Raw genomic sequence first — 18,349 nt, forward strand, 5'->3', positions numbered from 1 at the left:
GCCGACCGGGCCTTTGATCTGCGGGAAAGCATCGTTTGTTGTTTGACTTTGATGCTGTACGGAGCACATCAAAGCAAACCCCACCACACGCACCGCCCAGATTTCGAGATACAACTTGCCAATTGCCCTCGCGCGTCTTTCAACTCCTACTTCCTTCTTCATCTGGCGCTTGAGCTCAACTCAATCCCTCCGCAGCCGCCCGCGATGGCTTCAGACATGGGCAGCCCCAAGCGGGAGCTCACGCCTACAACGTCCCTCTCGTCCATCCCCCAGAAGCGCGCGTTCGACGAAGGCCACAGTCCTGCCGTACCGTCACCGCTGAATCCAGACGTCAGGCCCTCTTCCGAAGCTCAACATGCCGACGACGCATCGCAGTCGGGACGTTCCAAGCCCGTCAGGACAAAGAAAGAGACTCTCAAGAAGCGCGAGGCCAAGGGCGGCGATAGCAACCCCGCCACTCCAGATCCCAAAGCTGGACGCGAACCCGAGCAGAGCGAGAACAGCCCGCTGCGCTACAAGCTGGCGCCGCCCAAATTGTCTGACTTTGACCCCCCTCGCGGGCCTGTCATGACACTGCATCATAAAGTTGACGGGCCGGGTGGAGAGACAATCGAGTTCATGGAAACTTCAGACCAGTAAGTGGTTCTATCTTCCAACTTGGCGACTATTCTAAACCCAAAAACAGTGTCTTTAACAAGAAAAACTTTCGCTACACTCCCTGCATTGCCGACCCTCTCTTCCCCTCCACGCTATACTATCGACAGACCGAGCCAGAGCCGTTTGGGCCGAGAATGAGCTTCGAGGATGCCGCAACTCACGTCTTCTTCGACAAATCCGGCCGGCAAGTTACCACCGACAAAGGCTTCCGCATGGCACGGGCCAATGTGGCCGTACGCGAAGGAAGATGGTATTGGGAATGCAAGATTACACAAGGCATACAGCCGCCGAAAGACGGCGACGCAAAGCCAGTTGGCGGGAAGCACGTACGCATGGGATGGGCCAGACGAGAAGCCTCTCTCGATGCCCCTGTAGGCTTCGACGCCTACAGCTATGGTATTCGAGACGTCGCAGGCGAAAAGGTCTTCATGTCCCGTCCGAAAGAGTTCTTCCCTCCCGGCGAGGGCATACAAGAGGGCGATGTCATCGGCCTCGAGATTCAGCTGCCCTCTGAGCATTTGCATAGAAAAATCATGGCTGGCCACTATAACCCTGCCGTGGATGCGGCGGACGAGCCTGCACCGGCAACTGCAGAAGCAGCCAACATTGTGCGAGACCGAGTACCGATCCGGTTCAAGGCGCACACGTACTTTGAGAAAATCGAATATCACACCACTAAAGAGCTAGAAGATCTCATGAATCCTTCGCCAGCCGCATCGTCAAGCTCCTCTAATGACGCTCCGAGCCCTACACACCCCACGCCTGCTCTAAGAACACTTCCCAACTCATACATCAGAGTCTACAAAAACGGCGTGCTCATGGGGACGCCTTTTGAGAACCTCTTGGGATTCCTCCCCCCTGCATCCAAACCAATGCCCCAAGTCGGCGCCCGAGAAGGCCTCGACGACGGCATGTTGGGCTACTATCCCGCCGTCAGCGTGTTTAGGGGCGGAGCAGTCGAAGTCAACTTTGGGCCGGACTTTTGGTATCCGCCGGCAGATTACGACTCTACCAATGGCGAGGTGGATATGATTCAACCGGATGGTCTCAGCGCAAACTCTCTCCATGCGGTAGTTGAGCGGTATCAGGAGCAGATTGCGGAGGATATTATTTATGATATCATTGATGAGGTGGACTTTTGGATGCAGGATGGGGGCGGCGCTACGAACCAGGCTGGCGTTGATGAGAAGACCAAGGAAGTGGTTATGGCACCTGGGAGAGAAGAAATCAAGGAGTTGGTGCAGGACGATTGATATTGCGATTGTCGCATTGCATGCATGGAATAACCTAACCTAACTCAAAAGATACCCAAATACGTATACTACCTACCAAAAAAAGAAAGAAATAAAAGAAACAACCAAGAGGAAGGACTCATTATCCAGAACTCATGTCGTGCTCGTGTCATTACCATAAGAAAGAGGGGTATCGTTCCATCTCATCAAGTAAACAATTTGTTGGTCATTAGGAGTGATTCTTCTTCTCTGCCGGAGCAACTGAAGGCGGTACCTCATCAGTTGGTGAAACTTCTTTCGGGGCTGCCACTTGTTCTCCTTCTGGCGACGTGATGATGACTGGTATGACTCCCGCGGCTGCTGCAGCCCCTGCTGCCTCTACAACTTCTGCAGCCTCTTCAGCTTCTTTGGCATTCGGAACTTCTTTGTCGTTCTCATCAGATTCTTCGTCGTCGGAAAGCTCTGCAAGTCGACGGGCGGCCTCTTCGTTTCCAGCTGCCGCTTCTTCACGAAGAATGCGCTCTTCACGACCGCGCTTGTAGCAGTACCATAGGACCACAAGCAATACTACACATAGTTAGTTTAATGACTACATCAACTGAGGAAGAAGGAAGGAAACTCACAGCTTAGGGCAACGCTCCAGATGACGTTCATGCCAATAAACGCCGGCCATCTCGACTTCAAAACCTCCACGATTGCCCTAAGCATCCCCACAATCGCACCAGGCTTCTTCACCAGATTCGCCAAGTTCTGACCAAACAGCATTCTCTTCGCCGCGCCCTTCATGCCGCCCTCAGCGACTTTAATCCCCTGCGACTCCGCAGCAGCAGCCAGAATCTCCGGAGCCAGCGTAGTGGTCAGTTTATCCGGAAGCTGCGTAACAAGCTTCTGCAACGACGAGGGAAGCTTCTCAAAGAGCTTGTTGATGGTGCCATCGTTGTTTTCGAACAGCTTAGTAAGGTCATCGTAGGCAGTGGGCACGCCGTTGACGAGATCCTTGAAGATCTGGGTGAACCTCTGAAGGATATCGGACGAGTCCTTGGATTCGGTCACGGCTTTGTTGTTTTTGGCGGAGAGGTTCAAGAGGTCGAGGACGCGGGTGAGGTCCTTCTTCTCGCGCTCGGCCTCTTTGGGCGTGACGTTTTCTGTGTCTGGCTTGAGTGTATCGCTAGGCTTGACGGTATCCGCTGGTTTCTTGTTTCTCGTAAAGAAGAGGGATAGCCTGTTGGGCTGCTTTTCTGTCTTTTCTTTTCCATTCTTTTTCGCCTTTTCTTTTCCGTTCTTGTCTGACTTTTCTCCGGCGCCTTCGTCTTGTTTCTTTGCAGCGTCGGGGGTCTTCGCGGCCTTGTCCTTCTCGTCATCGGTGTTCTGCTTTGATTCATCGATGGAACTTTCGACGTCGGAATGCCAGTCTACATCGTAGGTGTAGATGCGAGGTGGCAGCGGTGGTGGAGATCCATCGGCGTCCTGGGCGAGGAGCTCTTCTAGGAATCGCTCGTCCTCGGGCTTGAGGACTGTCTTTGGGTGGTTAAGCTCCGAGCTAGACGAATCGTAGCTCTCGTCCTGCTTATTGCCCTCCTTTTTTGCATCCACTGCTGACTTTCCATCGTCTTTTGGAGTATTCTTTGCGCTCTCCTTCTCTTCTCTGCTCTTCTTGAATTTCTTATAGGTAAAGTACTCCAGCATCTTGCTCTCCGTTTCGGTCGCAACGTAGATGTAAAGGCTTGTAGGTAGGTAGCGGTCGTGAGACGAAGGGTTGAGGGTTAGGAATTGAAATGCAAGGGCGTGGATCTACTTCGCCTCACTGGAATCTGATTAAATTAGTAGATCGTTGACACGTGCAAGCCAAGTCGTCACGATGTCAAAGAAAGTGAATCGTGAGAGTGATGTCATTGGGTGCAGCACCGTAAGCTTCGACCAATCAAAACTGCAGCGCATCTAAAGCAAAAGCCTCCCTGCGCAAGAGCAGTACGTACCCGCAGCATCTGCACTGTAGACGAGTGAAATGAAGTCTACACAATACACAGCGAGGCATATCTCGCAAATAACGGTAATGCAAATGTTTAGCATATTTCTCAGTTGGACAATAAAAATTGTTCTAGGGTATCATTCGTAAATGGTAGTACCATATCCCGCCCATCATACAGTCATGTATATATCCGTGATAATATCAGCCAAGATATTCCAAACGACAGCGCAAATTTCGTTGCTTTTGCCGATAATTCATCACATCTCATCATTCCTCCTCCTCGCCTTCACTTTCTTCGTCACCTCCCTGCTCATGAACAATCTCATCTGCCAGCGCACTCCTATGGCCACCGCTCTGTCTTCGACCTCGTCGATACGCCTCAGTCATTGTGATGGCTCTTTCTCCAACGTAATGATTCCCAGTCCATTCACGAGAGCATTTAGGGCAATTCGTTCCCCGCCGTGACCTCCAAAACGCTTCTTGGCAGATATCATGCAGCCGGAGTGTACAGTCGGGATCTGCACACCTGAGACCCCAGGTGACAATCTCCTTGCACGCCTCGCAGAATTTGATCCTCTGCCACTCGCCGGGCTCAGCGTCTGGGTCATTGTACATATCAATGAGCCAAGGACGGAGCTCCAAGAGCGCTCGTGGCGTCAGCGAGTAGAAACCCTCTCTGCTAATCTCGAACCAGCCTCCCTCAACGAGACTTTCGAGGACGTTTTCCACCTCGCTGTGCTTCAAACCCCTATCTATCGGAGTTTGTGACTGCTCTTCTCCGTCCCCCTGACTCTCTCTGCGTGGCGGCCTTGCAAGTTTGATAGCTTGCATCTCGGTAATGCAGAGCGACTCAAGCCGGGGCCGGTTAAACTTTTCAAACATGGCGTCGAGAACCCGCTTGATGAAGGATAGCTCTTCCGGGCTATATATCGTAGCGAGCTGTGTCTGAGGGTCGGAAGTGGTGTTCACGAGGGCAAAGATCCTCTCCTTGGTGACCTGGTGTTGCGTGCTCCGAATCTCATAGTCAAACTGGGATGCTGCGGCGGAGGCTTTGTCAATGTAGTCATGGAAGACTTCTTCCGTAATCTGGTCGGGCCTGTATTCTGAACCTTCTGGGTCGCCGGAATTATCGGCGTTGATGATGGCGGCAATTATTGGCCGTGCTTCTTTGTAGGTCAATGTTCCATTGGCGAGGAGGGCTTGAAGGAAAGCCCTGTTGCCATGGCGGTATCCGGATTGGGTACTCATGGATGGTACACTATGAAACTTATGTGTTTTCCTTCTGTGTAAAAATGAAAAGAGGGCCCATATGAGGATGAAAATGCTAAATGATCTCAAGATTCTTTACCGGCTCTCAAGTGAAGCAAATTCACAAAACGCGTGAACAACGCGTGCCTCTTTAATGGATTGTGGCGGTGCGTGGCTTGAGTCGTCCACCAATAATGGAGATGTATAAGTAACGGCCAATATCGAGGCCCAAAATAATGATATTCTGGTGTTTTTATTATTCTAAATCCTCTGTAGCCTAGAAAAGCTATAGGTGTAATGCACTGTATTCTACGTTTACCGCATTATCTGCACAAGGCACGGCAAACTAATGCACATCTATGTACACCTCACTGTACATCTCTACACAGGCAAATAACGGCTGAATGCCCGTACTGAGAGCTGTCTGGATACTTGAGCCTGTTATATTTCTTCAATTCTCCTTAATTGCATGCCCATCATCTTCCATGCTTTGCTTGATCATGCGTCTTCTTGATCCAGTGAATGAAGCTCTTGATATGTAGCTGCGCCACAGTTGTGATGACTCATCAGTTCTGACTGGCTAATCACTACACGTCGGGCTTTGTCCTACAGAAATTCAATTCATCATTGTGTCAACACAAGGCAAACCCCCAATATACTAATTGCTCTGTGCTATCGAAATAGAAATTACAGTATACCGCCGAGGACTCACAATATTCCCATTGAGCCACGCGGAGACGCTGTGAACTGCCTGGAACTGCCCTTCCTCCGTCTCTCTCAGGTCTACAATACAGTATAACTGCGTGCTCTTTGAGAGATCTCGAGCTTTGGCAAACATCTGATCACGCATCCACTCAAGCGTCTACAACCATCTTTTTTCTCCTCTCTATCAGCTATTTGTATGGGATATCTGGATTCTTGAAGCCGCTCTAGGTCAAGGGGTCACGAGACCTACGTGTCGGGATAGGCAGCGTGTGGTCGTGGAGCAGAACAGCAGCAACGCTCGTCCGAAACGCTGTATCATGATTGAGAAGCCATGGACACCAAAGACTTTGATGTGATCCGCATTGCGAGGAGCGATGGAGTCGATACTGGACCGGGGTATTGGCCAGTGACAACGCCGACACCAGCAGCTACCACTGCCGCGAAGAAATCAGGCAAGGAGGCCACTGTCGCAGACAAGACTCCACGAACAAAGCCTCAGATGATGAGGCTAGCTGAAGACGACCCGAGGTTTGTGGAGTGGCGGATCAAGTTGGGCATTCTATTGAAGCAGGAACTTTCACCCAACCCAGATGGTAAGATATTCCCAGTAACGATGGCATGCTGCTGCTAGAATACAGTCTAATGATGTCTTTTTTCTCTGCAGAAGGAAACCCGTGGTATGTGCAATTTCCACGAGGTTACTGGCTATATGAAAAATCCAAGCATCTCTGGGTGTCTGGATACCCCACCAAGTCAAAGCTATTCAAGAGTCCTCAGGAATTTGGCGTTCACTTGATATGGCTGCTGTCAGCGTCCAAGGACTACGGCGACTGCTGCTGTGTTCACTGCAACATGCCCAACCTCGCAAAGCCTCCACTGGTTTCTGAAGAGGCGGCAGTGGCACAGCCTACTTCTCAAAGCTCAGCTCAGCCCTCCGTCTCAGCCCCTGTTCAGATTCAGGCTCAGGCTCAGGTGCCAATTCAGCCTCCTATCCAAGCCCTGGGAGAAACTCCAGCGAAGCTCGAGAGACCTGTCAAAGTAACGCCGGTTCCTTTGCCTCCAATCCCGGGCCAACCATCTCACAAGTCGCCCAATATTACTCCTCACCCACAGGCGGCGCAACAACCTCAGCAGCTTCAACAACTGTCACAGCAACCGCCACAAGCGAAGCCTATCCAGCAGACTCCTGTACCGCTACCCACACCGATTCAGCCACGCGAGTCGCGCGAGCCGTCCCAGCCCACACAACCCGCTCAATCCCCTCAGCTTATACAGCCAAACCCCTCCCAGCCACTCCCTACAGCTGTTCCCAACCCTTCAGCCCCGATGCCTGCTGCAGCGCCTGCTGCAGTGCCTACACCGCTCCAGCAGCAAGCACTCCAGCAGCCAAAACCTCAGGCTATCCAATGGTCGCTTAAGGGGCCATTGCTCTTCCGAGCTGGAGAGCTCGTATGGTATCAGACAGGTAATACCTGGCGGCTTGGGATTATTTCGACCCCTGGCAACATGACCCCCAACGGCATGACATTCGAGTTATTACCCATTGGTCATGCCGTGGTGCCTCAACCAAATGTGACCAAAGCTGAGGCCGACCTGCGGCCATTCCACTGCTACAGCGTCCCTTCCGTTGATATTGCGGAACTCAAGGACAAGGTGTTTGATGACGTACCTTGGGAAAGCTTGTTTCAGGCTGCCGGGAACAATGCTGTTCGACGAGATCTTATTAACCTTGATGCTTCCAAGATGGCGGCCTCAAAAGTTGACTTCTCTCACTCGCTTTGGACCCGTCGCGGTGATGACCCCACCGGAAAAGCCGTGTCCTATTACGGCTGCTTCTTCGGTGCTGAGCGCCTCGAGATCGGCGATGCCGTACGGGTGAAAATGGCAGGGGCTGAGGCGAACTCCAGCCCGACAACCGTGATGGGCTTGCTACACATCTTTACTAGCGCCGACTATCCTGGCTCTGTCTTCTTCCGCGGGCCAATCTATCAGTTGTCAAAGGGCCCCAGCGCTGCGGGCACCGTCATCGACGATGAAAAGGATAAGCTGCCCCTCGCGCTGCAGGAGGAAATTCGGTGGCGGACGCAAGTCACGCGAAGCAAGCAGTGGTGCTGGATCCTCATTAAGGACAATGTCGTGTTCAAAGAGCAGTCCATTCGTGGCCGCTTTTACCCTACGCACCGGCTGATGCCCATTTACAATATGAATGAATTCAGGGGCCTGGTCGCGGGGCAACCGTTGAGAGATCAGCATATATACTTGAATAACCGGATGGATGGAGGAGGTGGGAGACATATTGGACGGAAGGCGAATCGAATTGATACGCTGGGGCCTTGTGTGTCGCATACGGCCAGGATTGTGCTTGAGCCACATATCATAGAGGAGTAGTCGTGTGTTCTTGACAGGATTTGATTTTGTATTTGTGAAGAAAATGGAAAGGCAGCACGGAGCTGGAGCGCCCCTAAAAAGGGTGATGGCATAATACGATAATACGGAGTAGTGTATTTTGTTTACAGTTGGTAGGTAAGATATACAAAGCTTTGGGCAATACAGTTACAGAACGAGTCTTTCTCAGAATCATAAGCGTGACACTGTTTTTTTTCTTGGCTCTTTTTATGCTTAACTCCACCACTCCGATATAAGTTGAATAGAGTCCAAAATCCTCCACATACGACCATAGGTAGTGGAAAATTCGGGGTCTCGTCTGCTCCCCCAGAGACAAGCCACTAACCGGCAGATTAGTAGTTGAGTGGGAGACCATCAGCGAACACCGGCTGTTGTATGTTTTGTTTTTTTGCCCTCTTTTTGCCATCTCGACATCTCAAACACGTGGATTGATGTGTGAGTTAAGCTACCTTTTTCAACAGATATTTTTATATATCGATAGCCACCCTCATCAAAGATGGAATGAGATTTCACTTTTACTTCTTACTTTTTTAATGTTGAGTTTACATCATCCCAACCCACCATGTGGTTAGAACGAAGACAGAAGAATAAACACAGTTGACGATGAATGTTGAAGAGATAATCAAATAAGATGTTAGGTAGACAGGAGGTGGGGGGAGAATAAACCAGTCATGCTCTCTCGCTTTTTGCGCTTATAAAACAAATAAGATATCAACCAAATAAAAATCCACAACAAAAAACACCAATACAAAAAAACAAACTAGTCGTTCATCAATGAGCTGACCATTCCGAGTGAAGCCATCCTTCTTTTTTCTTTGTCCGTCCATCATATCCACCCTTCTTTAACCAGTAGATAGAACGATGGATCTGATAGATCGCCTGCTCGAATTCCTTCCTCCCCCTTTCGGTATATTGTTCATGACAAAAGAAATAGAGAGCTGTTGCTTGTTTGCGCAGTTTGGCAGGACTGACGCTTAATATGTAAAGAGAAGATGAAAATGTCGTCGTTCCAGGAGAGATTCAGTGTCTGAGAGAAAAGGGGTGAGGTGAGGTGAATGAGGTGAAGAATGCTTCAGCACGCGAAACGACGCTCTAGTAAAGTCGAATGACGTCGTCAAGGTCGTCTATGTAAAAACAGAACAGACGTAAAGGTGAATGCAAGACATGAGGGGGGAAAGAAAAAAAAGAATTCGCTCAAGGATCGATGCAGACAACAGCTTATCCGTGCAGGTCAAACCAAGACAAATCCTACGTGACTTTGAGACTGTCCAGTTTAATCTGTATCGACTTGACCACGTCCGGGTCGGGTATCGGTTCCACCTTGCGAGGCCGAGCACGAGGAGAGGACTTTGATTTTGGATTTTTACATTTCCTGCATTCCGTTCCATTCGCGGCGTCGGTGGGATAAACTGCTTTACACTTTTCGCATTCGTAGTGAGGTACGCTGTTGGGGCCAAACTCATCGCCGGGATACCCAAATGGATATTTGTCCTTCTTTGGCCTGTCACATATTCTCGTCAACATTTGAACATACCCTTACAAGCGTTAAAGTGTCTACTTACGGGTCTCGAGGGCAGTCGGTACAGCGAACGTGACTGCATCTTTCGCATACTTTGGTCCCAGCCATGAATAGCGTCTGGCACTCGTGGCAGGTTCGTCGGACACGTTGGCGAGGCTTCTTATGGACGAGATCCTGGCCTCCTGTCTTGCTTGGGCGTGTAAGCACGAATTTCTTGTCTTCTGGGCCGTAGTCGGGCAATATCGGGGCGTTTTCGCGGTTGGCCTTGATCTTGGCAGCTCTCCTTTCGCGACTGGCAATGGCCTCGGCCTCAGAGAGCTTCGGTGGGTAACGCGTGCATTTGGTGCAACGGTTATGGTTGCAGTTGGGGCATTCCTTAGCAGCGCCAAAGGTAGCGTTGCAGCGATGGCAGGTTCGTCGAATGCGCATTCTAATGGGCTTGTCCATGCGAAGTACGGTGTCGTTAGGGATGGCGTTTTGCCATTGCATGGGTTGAATCTCCAGGCCAAATCGTTCGTTCAACTTTTTGGCTCGCTCTTCAAACAGCTCAAGCCTGGAGAGCTTATTGACTCCGGCCATATTCTCATACGCAGCCCGCGCTTCCGAAGTTTTGACAGCGACATGGCTGATACTTGGTCTATACGTTAAAAGGCTTGTTAGCATGCTACATACAAGGTGAGGCTCGAAGGTGCCAATGTTTATCGCATCACGGCAGGTAGCCGTAACAGGCAGTTGGCTAGAATTCAAGAAAGCAATTTCAGCGTCACACATACGATTTAGGAGCGTCTTCAGCTCTGGTTTCTGTAATCGTGACAGGCGCAGCGACATCGCTGACATTAACAGCAGCTGAGGGTGCAACAGCTGGTGATTGACGCTTAGAGCCGGCCGATTCGCCTCTCCTCCAAACGCCCTTGACCTTAGAAAACACCTTGCCGATCCCCTTCTTCTCTTTCTCGGCCTTGGGCAACGATGCCTCTGGTTGGGCGGAGGAGCTCATAGTTTCGTTGTTGGTTGGTGTACACAATTGCAACGGTAGTTTGTCTCAAAAAAAACCGTTGGCACGTTGAATCCGGTAGGCTGGTAAACGGGAATAATCGCAATGATAGCCTTGGGTGACCTGTCGAAACACTCGGAATCCTTCCGCAGGTTTCTTTTCTTTTTCTGTCTGCGCACTCCTTTTTTTTTCCTTTTTTGCCTTGTTCGGGGAATAGGAACCGTTACCACGGTAAATAGCGATCCTTCGGGGTCGTAGGTTTTTTCGATGGCTGGGCAAAGCTGGAATTGAAGTCGATAAGTGTCGCGAGGGCCCGGACCTAGAAATGAATAAATAGCGGCCTAACGACAGCGCATCATCTGACGTCTCGCCGCGACTGAAGTGAAGCCGGACACAACAAGAACTCGAGGGCCTTGGAGTGGTGTGCGAAGATTAGAGTCGGAGGAGAGCGACGGGTCGCACAGCGTCCTGGAGGTCCAGCGGTTTTAGCACTAATGCCGGGTTGTCCCAGGTGCTGCTAGGCCTGCAGCTTCAGCGGTCTTAGCGCGCAGTAGCTCGCACCGTGGTCGCACCGTGGACAGGGCCCCTGCTTGCCCTGCGTTGCGGCGACTAAAACAGCCCAGCGGCGTCAGACGTACTGTGCACGGTGCTATTCGCACTTACACCGGACCGGCGCCAGCAATCCGGGATGGTTCCTTCCTCAAAACAGCACTGGCTCCCTGCTATCCGCAGGCAGGTACGAGGCACGGGCACCGGGATGCCAATGCGAGGCAAGTACTCGTGGCTGCTATTACAGCATGACAAGCAGGGCAGAGACGGGAAATCGCCACAACTTGGAAAATTCATCACCATCGCCAGCCGCCGCGGAACCTACCCAGTACCCAGGCCGACAGGGGGTGGCGGGATGTTTGTATTTGATTATCAATAGCGACAGGCGCAGGTACCGATACGACGCATATTCTCAGCTGCTGCGCGACAAGTCAGTCCTACGCTGCCGGCCAAGTTCCAGTCCAGGTACCGCTACCTGGTCTCGTTGCACCGTGCGATGCAAAACTGGCGGGCGAGCCTCTACGCAAGCGCGCGACTCATGGGGAGCTCCTATTTCAATTCCCCCCCACTCCCCTAGACATTAGCAACGGGCGACGATGGGGCTGCTGCCATGGGTGTCCAGCGCACCGGAGCCTGGCGCGGGGTCTGTCCAGTTTCTGCCCCAAGCAACGCTGGGAAACACGACGCCAACGCCGCAAGAGGGTCCTGGAAATGGCCTGTGGTTGGGCAGACAGCACTTCGGACCCAGCACTCTGGGAGGATGGTGTGCGGGAAGCGTGTTACGGGAGCTGCCAGCGGGAACACCAGACTTTGCCTCCCGTCAATCCGCACCCAGCCCGTCGGGTCGCAGCGGCGGCGGTCGGATTTTGGGGCCAGACAGATTGGACGCCGCCAAGGTGGACATGATGCATTCATCCAAACACCTACAGTAGCGCCCTGCAGCACGTCCTGCGCCTGTGCAAAGCGCAGATGTGTCAGTGCGTGCGAATACTCGTACTATCCTGCTGGCACCACGTTTGGCGCACCAAATATCGAATCGAGGAGGTGATCCGGCCACGGGAAGGTGGGGTGGCTTTTCCGTCGAATCCTGGCTCCCTTTGGTTTTACATTACGGAGCACACGTGTATCCTCCCTACGGAGATTTCCATCACAACACTTGCTACCAGGCCTCCGTTGCAGGGCGATGGTCTACGCTACGTCTGAGCACCTGGGCATTTCTCTCGGTCCAACACATGGCTAACAGGGCTGCAACATGGCGGAGAGGGCATTACCGACCTCTCGAGCTTGACATGGGCTGTCGTATTCTAGCCCTATCACAAGTAGGCGAAACAAGCCCGTGCTAGTGCTGCCAGGAGGGCTTTGTAAGTTGACCGAAAGGACGACTCTTCTTTTGTTTGCCGGCCCTAGGCATGATCGACCAAGTTCCGGCAGAATTTCTCCAGGGAGGCGAGGCCGTCCTAAACCATTTCGGCAGCCTCTGAAGAAATCCCGGACACCCGGGTTGTGCTTTGATTATTGCAGAAATGTTCTTTCCGCATTTGCGCATCGCTACTCGTGCTCGGACATTATGTCATGGCAACCTTGCGAGAAATATGAGAATGTTCTTCAAAGCTGTTATGATGTAAAACACTGCGCAGAAGATACAAGTAGAGGTAAGCATGTGTTTGCGAGCTCACATAATTACTCCGCACCGCACCATATATTTCGCCCGCCTGGTGATTGATTAAAATTACACTATTGCGTGTACTACACTGTCCTCTATAAGAACGAGACTATTCATTGTCATACCCCGAGGAAAGTCGTGCGAATCCGGGAAATTGCAAAATGCCTTCCTCTTCTGCGGCCCTTTCTGGTACTCATTGGTCTGTGCTGGAAGCGTTGGACAACCAACAATAGCAAATTGGGCACCGTGGCGGAGTACGCCGTACCGGCTACCAGGTAGCAACTCTCGCGTTTCGCACCGTTGCTCGTTGCTCATACAAGTCGACGTTATGGGCCACTTTAGTCTCTGCCGTGAAAGCTTAGGCGAGACTGGCAACAAGTTCGTCTGCACACGCCATTTGCTACGCCATCTCTCACAGCCAACGCGCTTCTAGAACGGCGAACAGTACCGGCTACAGACTAGCAAGCGCTGCATATCAACGCAAAGCAAGCAGGCCTCGAAACAGGAAGCTGGCCCGACAGTATGGCATCGAATCCCCGCACGACACGACATTTTCTGACACTGTGGCTCTACGTCGGCGAGTTTTCTGATGTGTCAACTCTCACACAGTTAGCTCAAACGCGCCCGCTAATTTGAGACCCTGTCAACTTGGAAGGTGCCTCATGCAGCATGGCCAGATACCCTAGCCAGGCAAGCCAGGCTTCGTTTCCGCGGCTTGGCCTCTGCACGCGGTTACGACTTGGGAGAAGTACGGTACGAGCAATCAACCAGAGGAGCATGAGCATGCTTGTAACCTCTGATCCCCCTCGACAGCTTGGACGAGGAGGGTGACAAGATGCCTGCACCGGCACGTAACGAGCAGCCAGTTGCCAGAGCAGACCAATCACACACGGCAAGGGCCGATGCGTCCTTGGCATCCTTTGCCATCCATTACCACGAGCCAAAGTGAAGATCCACATCCATAGACGGTGAGCTGCTGAGGGACTATCGCTTAGCATCTGCTAGGCGGTCACAACCTGGTGTTTGTTAGCCGATTGAGACGCCGAAGGGGAAGAGTCAAAGAAGCTGAGGACAATCTAGATACAGGCGCAGGTATGAGTGCGAAACGTCAGCCTGGATTCTGCTTCACCGACAAAGCGAAGCCGCGAGCGCAACGTCTCCATAAGGCAATACCCAAAAAGCTCTCAGTTGCTTTGCCCCTTGAGGTAGCATTGCCGATAACATCATTTCGGAATTTTTCGCCCACATACCTGTTTGCCTGTACCTGTACCAGCAGGCTCTACAACACTACCTGTACTTGCACAAGCATGTCACCACAGTCTCCAGCAGGGTGCATGTGGCATAATGGTCCCCCTTGTGTGAATTTGGTCTCTGGCTCTTGATCATTGACTTTACATTATCCCCGACGCGAGGGTCTCTTTCTGTGTGGAGATGCTACTCGGATGGTGTGCATAGCTGCAGATTGCCTCAGCAGCTGCAAGACTAATGCCAGTAGCGCACCCAACAAGCCGTCACGCAGTGTCCCACAAACCTGGAGACCGGTGTATCAACGAGACAGCGTGGCATGCAGGTCGTTTCATTCTTCCACGAAGCGAATGTCACCCTCTGAGCCACTTATAGAAGCAGATGAGCATACAAGTGGCTCGTCACAAAGAATCCCCTAATACAGAGTGTATTCTGTGGGTGCTCTCTCTCTCCTTGTTGGACACTGAGCACCGCTTCCCAGTTTTCGGGAACAGAAGGATGGTGCTGTTACATCATAGAGGTGAGTCTGCCCATTTTGCAATCTCATGTGTCATATAATATGCGTTCAGTATGTATGCATCTCTCCATATTCGTGCCACACAAATGCACTTCGCATAGTGGTCGTATCTGCATGTACATATCTACAATGATATTACAGCACCTGGGCAGCTTTTTTCCTTCCGAGCATCCCCGCGGAGGTGATCCGAGCATATGGAGTGGTATCCATATGATAATTGCAAGGTTGAGTACGATGTACATGTGATAGACGCGAGGAACTCAATTTACCCTGAGCAACCTCTTATTTCACGGAGCCTAACACAGAGTTCCAGTACTCCTCGCATACCACTACATGTGTACCAACGCTGACCCTCCTTAGGCGAATGCAGGATTCGGGGGGCTGGTTTTTTTACAACGCCGACGTGGAGGCTCTCCGGTGTCTCAAAGCTGCTGGAACTCAAAGTCGGTGAGCCTCCAGCGTTTCCCAAAAGCCGGGAGTCAGATCTACTTGCACAAGCACGGGTAAGCTTGAGTGAATCAACTACCACTAGCACTTGCAGCCTAGTGCGAGCCAGAGCTGCCATCCGATCGGTTTTGCACTGACCCGGCAAGCAACCCGATTCTCGTCGCCCGTTGGTGGGACCGGAACAAGCAGCTTGCGTCGAGGTGGACAGCGCGCCCTGCATCACACCCTGGGCCTGGCACCGAGTACGTGGATGAGCCAATAGGCCGTGGCAGCTTAGTAGTGATACCACCACACCACCGCTGCTGCTCTTGAGACAGAGCTATTAGCCTAAGTTGCGACAGAATGCAATGTGAGTGGTTCTGTTTTCGGGTGGACATCGTACGATGATTGCCACGGGGAAGTATCGTTGGGCTGCCGAAGAAATGACGTCCCATCCCTGCCTCCCTACAACGCATCTGCTCCGTACTGTGCTACTGCGGCCGCCTCCTGTCTCCAAGCTGTCTGAACAAATGGCTCAATGCACCAAAGGACAAGTCCCTGCTCCACAGGAAAAGGGAGCATGCCGTCACTAAGTTTCCCTTGTGCTAATCAGCTTCAACTGCCAAGCTGTCTTCAACTTTACGATTAGTGGAAAATCGCCAAGCCCGAAGTGACATTCCAATCAACTCTTGGTAACCTGTAGTGTGGAACTAACTGTGGGCAATAGGCGAGACGAAAGACTGCTTCGTGTGTATGGTTGCCGAACCCCTTGTAAAAGGTAGTTATCCGACGAGCCATTTCACAGCTGGCAACAAACTTCAAGGTTTGAAAAATAAACTCAACTCAGAGACAGGGCCGATGATATGCGGTCAACTGCCGTCCCAAGAGGGACGAATGTGATCAATCTTACGTATTTCTGAGTCATGATTCTTTTCTCACTTCAGGGCATCTCTTGAATACTCTTATAGCTCTCAGTGATGTTACTGGATGATCTCGTGATCCTTTGTTTACTTAGTTACACTTAGATTCGACTAGCAGATTAAGAGAGAGTTCCTCCACCACATGAGCCACTTTAAAACGGATATATTTCATAGAGATACCCTCGTTGAATGACGCAAAATCTTGCTATTATCGGAGAATAAATAGAGGAGGCGAATCTTACGCCGATAGCAGTTAGTTCTAGATCATCGTGTCTGTGATGAATAATCTGATGCTTTGCCAGGGGCTACCCTAGGACATGATAGGTAGATATGTTTGCATCTGCTTTCGATGTATGCTGGCTGTTACAAAAAGGGAGAGGGGATAAAATGAAAGGGTAAAAGAAGAATTAGCCTGTACTAGAATGTTAGTAGATAGACGATGTATTGAGGCTGCGGTGTGCTAAAAGTAGTATCCTGATTAAATTTGATGCTCGTGTATATGAGTCGATGGCATTTTGATGGCAAGAGCACGGGTAATATGTACTAAACGATAGAACGAATGCTTGATTAAGATAAGTGAGTTAAATTTACGAGCGTTTCAGAATATGTATCAGAAATAGATAACATTAGTAGAAAGAGCATTTATACGGAAGCCAGCATTGGCTACGCAGAGAAGACCTTTCTCTCAGATAAACGCCATGGTACAAACTCCATCTCATCGTACCTATGCAGTATCGTGTCAACTGGGACCTCATAAATACTATAGGGTACCTAGTATCTTAGTGGAATGTGATTGCTAAAGTGATTACCATTCAAAGATCAGCCATATATGTAACTAGGTACACGCCAATAGAAGATCATAGGTGGCTATCGCTCCGATAAATATTTACACTTGTTTTCAATAGCAATTCTTTAAGCCCCGTCTTTAAGCACGCACGCACTGGACGGATCTTGCCTGAGTAAACCAGTATCCAGTCGGCTTGCCAGTATGTCCGTCGTTCCAAGTCTGCAAGTCACCAACGCCAGGAGCCTCGATACCACCGGAGTTGAGGTTACCAGAGGTAGCGACGCAGTTGCCGGGCTCAACCCACATTGAGCAGATCCATCCTAAAATGGTATGTTTATTTAGAATACAGGAATTTCCATCTCGTGGGAGTTTTGTATGATACGATGCTTATCTGAGTCGGGGCCGATTGCTCCCAGAGTCTCCCATGGCGAAGTCCAGCAGCCGCCGTCAGTCATCTGAACATCCATACACAGGTTGCTTGGTGTCCAGTTGCTAAAGTTTTCTATACTTAGAACATCTGGAGGAAATGTAACGTAAGAGGGACGACTTACGGTCCGGGACAGACGAAAACACCATCAGCAGCAACTCCGAGACTCAGCAAAGAGCTCGCAATGATTGCGGTGGTAAGTGACTTCATTTTTGGTGTAAGTGATGGATTATATGGTAGAAAAGATACCAAAAGGGACTGTATAATGTTTGTTATAATCTAAACATTAAGCATATTCAGCGTAGGATTGGCCTCTTTTTATAGAAATGTTTTTCTCTGCTTTGCCTGCTTGCCTGCCTACACCGGAGTGGGTTGTGATGATGCCTCCATCGTATTTCACAAGCATATGTGCCTAAACGGGCCGTCTCTCCGAATTACGCATGCCTTGTAATCTATTTGGCCAGCATCTCATGACTTTTGTGGACAAGCTCGTGGCATCTACACAGAAACACCTTTCTGGATCGAGCACGAGCTGGCACTACCATAGTGCCGATGTTCCGAGTAAGCTGACGAAGTTCCACTTTGGAGATGCGTCTTTGTAGGCCTCAACTCCATTCTCAACTTGTGATTTGCGGAAATCGGGCAAATTGACTACCGTTGTAAACGTCAACCATGCCGAGGATGCGATGATAGAGGGAATAGTTTGTCTATTCGGACATTTGGGGCGGACAGACGCAATTACGCGAGATGCATTATTGAGCATTATGTAAACAGCTAATTTAGAACTGAAAAAAGCATATAATGGATATCGTGACTTTATTTATAAGAAGAACCTCGGGAAAAGGTGTAATTAGGGCCGGAGACTATTGGCAGAGTTGCATTCTAGAAGCGAGAGAGCCGAAGCGGAGATGTACAGGGCTGAGCTAGATGGGCTTATTGGGCAAGCTTATGGATCGGAGATATTTATGGATCGGCCTTCTTATCGGGAGCTTGTGTTGTCTTATTGCCGGAAACTTGGTATGGGTGAATTGTGAGTCTGGGGCGTATTTGATTAACATATACGTGCCAGTGTTGATCTATTGGTT

General features: G+C 50.7%; 6 protein-coding genes across 6 annotated transcripts; 2 read left to right on the forward strand and 4 right to left on the reverse strand.

Annotated features, from left to right (window-relative positions):
* Positions 1 to 204: 204 nt before the first annotated feature.
* On the forward strand, positions 205 to 1,910 carry V8C40DRAFT_277538 (SPRY domain-containing protein; the record flags this gene model as incomplete). The annotated part of the gene is made up of 2 exons (XM_083220972.1): positions 205 to 635; positions 686 to 1,910. The coding sequence occupies 2 exons, from the start codon at positions 205 to 207 to the stop codon at positions 1,908 to 1,910; spliced, it is 1,656 nt and encodes a 551-aa protein (XP_083068685.1).
* Positions 1,893 to 3,727, reverse strand: V8C40DRAFT_255992 (uncharacterized protein). Its single transcript, XM_083218178.1, has 2 exons — positions 2,513 to 3,727; positions 1,893 to 2,456 (listed from the first exon to the last, which is right to left on the reverse strand). Exons 1-2 carry the CDS (start codon positions 3,573 to 3,575, stop codon positions 2,119 to 2,121), a joined length of 1,401 nt encoding a protein of 466 aa, XP_083068686.1. The 5' UTR covers positions 3,576 to 3,727; the 3' UTR covers positions 1,893 to 2,118.
* A 236-nt stretch (positions 3,728 to 3,963) lies between these two features.
* V8C40DRAFT_255993 (Smc5-Smc6 complex subunit NSE1) lies at positions 3,964 to 5,292 on the reverse strand. Its single transcript, XM_083218179.1, has one exon. It carries the CDS (start codon positions 5,104 to 5,106, stop codon positions 4,126 to 4,128), a length of 981 nt encoding a protein of 326 aa, XP_083068687.1. The 5' UTR covers positions 5,107 to 5,292; the 3' UTR covers positions 3,964 to 4,125.
* A 445-nt stretch (positions 5,293 to 5,737) lies between these two features.
* On the forward strand, positions 5,738 to 8,376 carry V8C40DRAFT_113596 (uncharacterized protein). The gene is made up of 2 exons (XM_083210829.1): positions 5,738 to 6,404; positions 6,476 to 8,376. Exons 1-2 carry the CDS (start codon positions 6,143 to 6,145, stop codon positions 8,197 to 8,199), a joined length of 1,986 nt encoding a protein of 661 aa, XP_083068688.1. The 5' UTR covers positions 5,738 to 6,142; the 3' UTR covers positions 8,200 to 8,376.
* A 445-nt stretch (positions 8,377 to 8,821) lies between these two features.
* Positions 8,822 to 11,168, reverse strand: V8C40DRAFT_255995 (uncharacterized protein). Its single transcript, XM_083218180.1, has 3 exons — positions 10,510 to 11,168; positions 9,780 to 10,373; positions 8,822 to 9,718 (listed from the first exon to the last, which is right to left on the reverse strand). Exons 1-3 carry the CDS (start codon positions 10,731 to 10,733, stop codon positions 9,466 to 9,468), a joined length of 1,071 nt encoding a protein of 356 aa, XP_083068689.1. The 5' UTR covers positions 10,734 to 11,168; the 3' UTR covers positions 8,822 to 9,465.
* A 5,807-nt stretch (positions 11,169 to 16,975) lies between these two features.
* Positions 16,976 to 17,474, reverse strand: V8C40DRAFT_270086 (uncharacterized protein; the record flags this gene model as incomplete). Its single annotated transcript, XM_083220154.1, has 3 exons — positions 16,976 to 17,157; positions 17,220 to 17,329; positions 17,389 to 17,474. 3 exons carry the CDS (start codon positions 17,472 to 17,474, stop codon positions 16,976 to 16,978), a joined length of 378 nt encoding a protein of 125 aa, XP_083068690.1.
* Between the last annotated feature and the right edge of the window lie 875 nt (positions 17,475 to 18,349).

This window comes from Trichoderma camerunense, assembly GCF_050948025.1.
Source record: "Trichoderma camerunense strain CBS 138272 chromosome Unknown V8C40scaffold_21, whole genome shotgun sequence".
NCBI lineage: Eukaryota > Fungi > Ascomycota > Sordariomycetes > Hypocreales > Hypocreaceae > Trichoderma > Trichoderma camerunense.

Bases quoted from the DNA above. Each gene is read 5' to 3' on its own strand.
- V8C40DRAFT_255993 (XM_083218179.1), bottom strand. From the start codon at position 5,106: ATGAGTACCCAATCCGGATACCGCCATGGCAACAGGGCTTTCCTTCAA.
- V8C40DRAFT_255992 (XM_083218178.1), bottom strand. From the start codon at position 3,575: ATGCTGGAGTACTTTACCTATAAGAAATTCAAGAAGAGCAGAGAAGAG. The intron at 2,457-2,512 runs GTGAGTTTCCTT...AACTATGTGTAG, and splicing joins CTGGAGCGTTGCCCTAAGCT to TATTGCTTGTGGTCCTATGG.
- V8C40DRAFT_113596 (XM_083210829.1), top strand. From the start codon at position 6,143: ATGGACACCAAAGACTTTGATGTGATCCGCATTGCGAGGAGCGATGGA. The intron at 6,405-6,475 runs GTAAGATATTCC...TTTTCTCTGCAG, and splicing joins ACTTTCACCCAACCCAGATG to AAGGAAACCCGTGGTATGTG.
- V8C40DRAFT_255995 (XM_083218180.1), bottom strand. From the start codon at position 10,733: ATGAGCTCCTCCGCCCAACCAGAGGCATCGTTGCCCAAGGCCGAGAAA. The intron at 10,374-10,509 runs GTATGTGTGACG...TTTAACGTATAG, and splicing joins GCTGAAGACGCTCCTAAATC to ACCAAGTATCAGCCATGTCG. The intron at 9,719-9,779 runs GTAAGTAGACAC...AATATGTGACAG, and splicing joins ACCGACTGCCCTCGAGACCC to GCCAAAGAAGGACAAATATC.